This window comes from Palaemon carinicauda, chromosome 22 (genome assembly GCF_036898095.1).
Source record: "Palaemon carinicauda isolate YSFRI2023 chromosome 22, ASM3689809v2, whole genome shotgun sequence".
Lineage (NCBI taxonomy): Eukaryota > Metazoa > Arthropoda > Malacostraca > Decapoda > Palaemonidae > Palaemon > Palaemon carinicauda.
In genome coordinates this window covers 60422140-60426868 of record NC_090746.1, presented here as the reverse complement: position 1 = coordinate 60426868, position 4729 = coordinate 60422140, and the positions used below count along the sequence as shown (strand labels likewise).

At 34.1% G+C, this 4729-nt stretch overlaps 1 protein-coding gene across 1 annotated transcript; it reads right to left on the bottom strand.

Moving 5' to 3' along the window:
* Nucleotides 1-552: 552 nt before the first annotated feature.
* Nucleotides 553-4517, bottom strand: LOC137616476 (uncharacterized). The gene is made up of 7 exons (XM_068346286.1): nt 4484-4517; nt 3879-3968; nt 3333-3467; nt 2553-2765; nt 1979-2128; nt 1313-1432; nt 553-1009 (listed from the first exon to the last, which is right to left on the bottom strand). The coding sequence occupies exons 2-7, from the start codon at nt 3960-3962 to the stop codon at nt 767-769; spliced, it is 945 nt and encodes a 314-aa protein (XP_068202387.1). The 5' UTR covers nt 3963-3968; nt 4484-4517; the 3' UTR covers nt 553-766.
* Between the last annotated feature and the right edge of the window lie 212 nt (nt 4518-4729).

Here is a 4729-nt window from a genome sequence, read left to right as displayed (position 1 = left end):
CCTGCAATACCGTCAAAGAAACAATGAGCGTTCATAAAAGCTTAACTACCGTTTAAAAATAGAGTTTTCACCTCCTTATGACCAGCAATTTGAAGTTATTTGTTCTTGCAATCCGCGCTTTTTTTCTCTGAATTTGCAATGAAAATGGTTAATTTTATCAATGTAGTTTTTCTCATCAGGTAATGTCACGACTTGTACCTGAGCCCTCAAAATTGAAAACACGTGCTAAAGGCCCGTTACCTAATATAATACTGTAGTTTATTTTGTTACTCTTCCTAGTGTATGAACTAGAAAACACATTTGCTTTCCAAGTGTGAAATAAGAGCCATGCATCTCCTTTTATCATTAGGTTGGAGTCGTCTGGAATAAGGATATGCCTAACCTCTGACCAGTTGGTAAAGGCAGGTCTTATTCATGAATCAGTGTGATGGAATTGTCTTAAACGCTCGTTTGGTTTTGATGAGGGTAATTGAAAGAATTTTAATGCTCTGATAAACTTATATTGTCAAGATTAACACATCTTGTTAATAATTAGAATATTACTATATGGGTTACAGTGATTTGATATGTATAATTAAAAAAAATATGTATCATTAATTTTTTATATACTAAAGCAATTTTATATTATTCTTGCTATGAGATCAGTTAGTTACACTAGCTGATGGACTTAAGGGTAAGATATATTTTTTTTTCCAATTGCATATATCCTAGGGTACTTTTCTGTAAAATGGCCGTATACTGAAGCTTGAAAATATTCCATAATAATTTAGAGAACCTGTAACTCATCGACGGAATCTGCTTCCATGACAATAGCGGACAATTTGTTTATTTTACTTTCCTGAGGCTCATCTTTAGGAAACAGTGAAAGGTCGAAGTCGTCTATGTTTTTCCTGAGGTCCTCCTTGAAGCAAGCGTCTGTTCTGATCTCTTTCTCGCATTTCATCAACATCAGAAGGCGCTGGAGGTTCAGAGGCAGAGGAGACTTGAGCCTGTCCAGTGGCAGGCAGTACTGGAAGGAAAAAGAAAAAAAAATTATTATGAAATGTTCTTCGATAATTAACTTGCTTTGATTTTATGTTAGAAGAGTATTCTTTGCATCGTCCTCGTGTTAATTGTTATCAGTTTTTAAAATTATTCGAAATAATTGGTAAGATTTCGAGATGTTCGTTATTGCCCAGAATTTTGTGATGGGAGCGGGGCCTCTTAGACTGTTAGGTCTTAGCCCCCATTTTTTTTTTTATCAAGATGTTATTTATTCTTTGTGATATGCCAACGGGCAAAGGACATCTATTTTGATTTGATGAATACTTACCGTCAAATCCCGACAGTAATAGATGCCATCAGCGAGATCCTTCTTCAGTTCCTCGCTGATTGGAGCGTTCTGGAATTGCTGGATGTAGCTGTCAACGTTGAGGTTTAGATATCCATCAATCTGAAAGCAATAATCATTTTAGGTTTTGAAATGTCAGAAAAGATCGTGACTTTACTGAGGGGTGGGGAATGGAAGGTTAAACTAATTGAAATTTTAGAGAAAAAGTTAGAAAGATGACAATACGGATTAATGCTAATAGTTTTAAAGATTCCAGGTAGAAATTTTTAGAGAATCTATTGTGTATGGTTTCGTTCTTGCAATAACTTGCTTTTCAAGCTTTTATCAAGTAGATGTAATATTAAAGGTAAATGTTATTAGTCAAATATTTGTTACATCAAAATTATTAAAAGAAATTGAGTTCTCTTTCTAGGGTACACTCAGGCACACTGTTCTATCTCTTTCCTTATTCCCTTTTCTCACTGGGCTATTTTCCCTGTTAGACCCCTTGGGTTTATAGCATTCTACTTTTCCAACTAGGTCTGTAGCTTAGCTAGTAGTGACTTTAATAATAGTAATAAATTATCAAAATAAAATGACATGGTGACAGTAAAAGCTTATATAAGTGAACAATTGGGTCATCGAGACCAGAAAAGCAGGCTGGCTTACATGTCCAAGTTTGTGGATGACGCAGGTGTAGTTGCTGAGGGAGGCGGTGATTTTGTTGACAGCATCCAAGAGGTAATATTTGTCGAAGAAAGGTTTCTTTTGTGGGAGAGCTGTAACTGCTGCAGTAGTAGAGGCTTCGGTTTCCCGTTTCTGTAATATAGATTCGGTTTTGTTACTGTTTTAAGTTTCTTCGTACATTAATTATTTCCATGGACTTTAGGAAAAGGGCAGTACTGGCTTCCGCAGTTGGTAGGCAAGGTTTAACTCAAAATATTGGCATTGCAGTCTTTTAACATGACTAAAACAAATGTTTTTCTTAATTTATGATTAATCCTAGCCAAAATAGAGTAATCTTTTCCTTAATTTAATTTTATATCTGCATTCTGTGGGGTTCCTACACAAATCCGAAAATTGGGTACAAAATTCTGGATTTTGGAATTATTTGGTATAGACCATTGATATCTTTTTTACTCATTTATTTAAAAGAAATTTTATTCGTTTATTTTTCTACATTTTTACATGACTGAAAAATCTCTGCAATGTTTAATTACTTGGGAGTAATTACTCTCCTTACCTTGAGGTAGTGGTACTGATTAGGTACCTGTGGGATCGGTCGCAGTTGTGGGTAACTCTGTGGTATATTGGGGTATTGTGGGAAATTCTGTGGCACTTTGGGTAACTGAGGATACCCTTGGGGCACGCCGTACGGATTCTGTCCAGGTTGTCCTGCATTATGAAGAGGAGGCGAGATGTGTGGAGGATATCCTCCGACTTTCGGTGGGTATCTCTGGAATTGAAGTCAGATTTAGGATGCAGTTTAATGAAATCATATGGAGTTTGAGTCTATAGTGTTTGACTGTCCCTCGAATACGTTTTGTTTGAAAATATTCTAATAGTAAAATTGCGTTTTGAAAATACCTTATCTGTAAAATTTGCGTTTTGAAAATACCTTATCTGTAAAATTACTTTAAAAATACCCACACAGCGAATTGAAATTGTTTGAAAATACCTTAATCGTAAAATTGCATTTTGAAAATACCCTAACTGTAAATTTACGTTGTGTGAACATACTCTTACTGTAAAATTACATTGTTTTTAAAGTACCCTAGCTCTAAAATTACCACTATTTCTCGCAAAAAATTTACTTTTAAAATAATATATCTAAATTATTTATGAATATCGAGCATATGTCAGATGACAAATTAGATGCTATGAGATTCCCTTAGTATTGTGTAATTTAAATCATTTCTAAAGGTTTCCCTGTTTTAAATAACGTGAATTTTATTGAATAATTTAAGATACATCAAACTTAGCGTTTATTTTTTTTTATCAAGAATGGGATGATAAAACTTACGGGTTGGTGTCCGTAATGTGGGTAACCAACTGTTTCCAAATTAGAGACTGGAAGTTGCTGGCACTCTCTCTGGGCGTTGCCAACTACTGCTAGATAGTCGTAATATACATCTTCTCCGAAGCAGTCTGCCATGACCTGGTAAGGAATTGTAACTGTATTGAATTTCTCTACAAATGATGCAATGTTATGGTACACTTATACAATGGGATATGACAGGCAATAAAAAATGAGGAAGGTAATAAGTAAAGGAAATTATCCTTTTTGTAGCACTTAAATGCTTGTTTTGCACATAAAACACTGCATTCATGTCATTTGTAATGTAATTTGTTACCAAATATTATATTAATAGCCTACCACTGAATTATTAGTAAGTAAACATGAATTCGGAATAAGGAATTATATCTTACATGTATTCAATCGAAATCTAAACTAAGGAAATGTTAAATTATAGTTTTGAATTAGAATTTCAAATTGAAGACCTGTCTGCTCCTTCTAACGATTTTATCATTATACGGACATTTTCCGTTCTAAGGCACAAATACTCACCTTAGTAAATGAGTACTTCTCAAAGAAATCGTCTTGGCCCATGGCCACAACGGCCAGCGATAATAGAATCACAGCTCGATGCATTGTTGTCTGTAAGAGAAAAAGCGAGAGAACATTAATATAGTATTTTTCTTCGTTTCATTAATAAATGGATTTCACTTTTAATAGAAATAATTGGGAAAAAAAATTTCGTTTTGGGTTAAGTCGAGAATATTGGTAAAAGCTTCTAGGGATTGAAAATATTATTTACTTATATTTAATTTAAGATATTTTTAGACGAACTGATGCCTTTCATAATTTTGAAGCGTTGCTTAAGACGAAACCGTATAATGGCACCTCGGAGAACAAGTGCAATCACTCAAATTGCTACATGTTTAATTTCCTGCAACATACTTTCGTCCACAAAATAACACTCCATGCAAACTATCAAACACTGGACAATTAAATTCACTTCTAGGAACTAAAAAAATTCACAACGGTTTGATTTCATCTGAATTCGAAAACCCATGACGTCATCAAAGTATGCAACGCGCCGAGGACAAAATACCTGTTTATTCTCAAATAGATGAAATAGATTTTTTTCTTCAACACTGTTGTTCTCTTACCGTCTTTCCGATGTGCTGGAATAAGTGTGACTCCAGAGAGAGTCTTATTGCCTTTTATATACACGTCAGTGCCTCGAATTGGTTGTCCCACCCTTCTGACTAAGACCTTGTCCAAGGGCGCTTTTAATGATTCGAGATTGGCGAATTATTTTTTATGCTGTTATGAGTTATGTTATAGGTAGGGTTTTATATATATATATATATATATATATATATTATATATATGTATATATATATAAATTATAT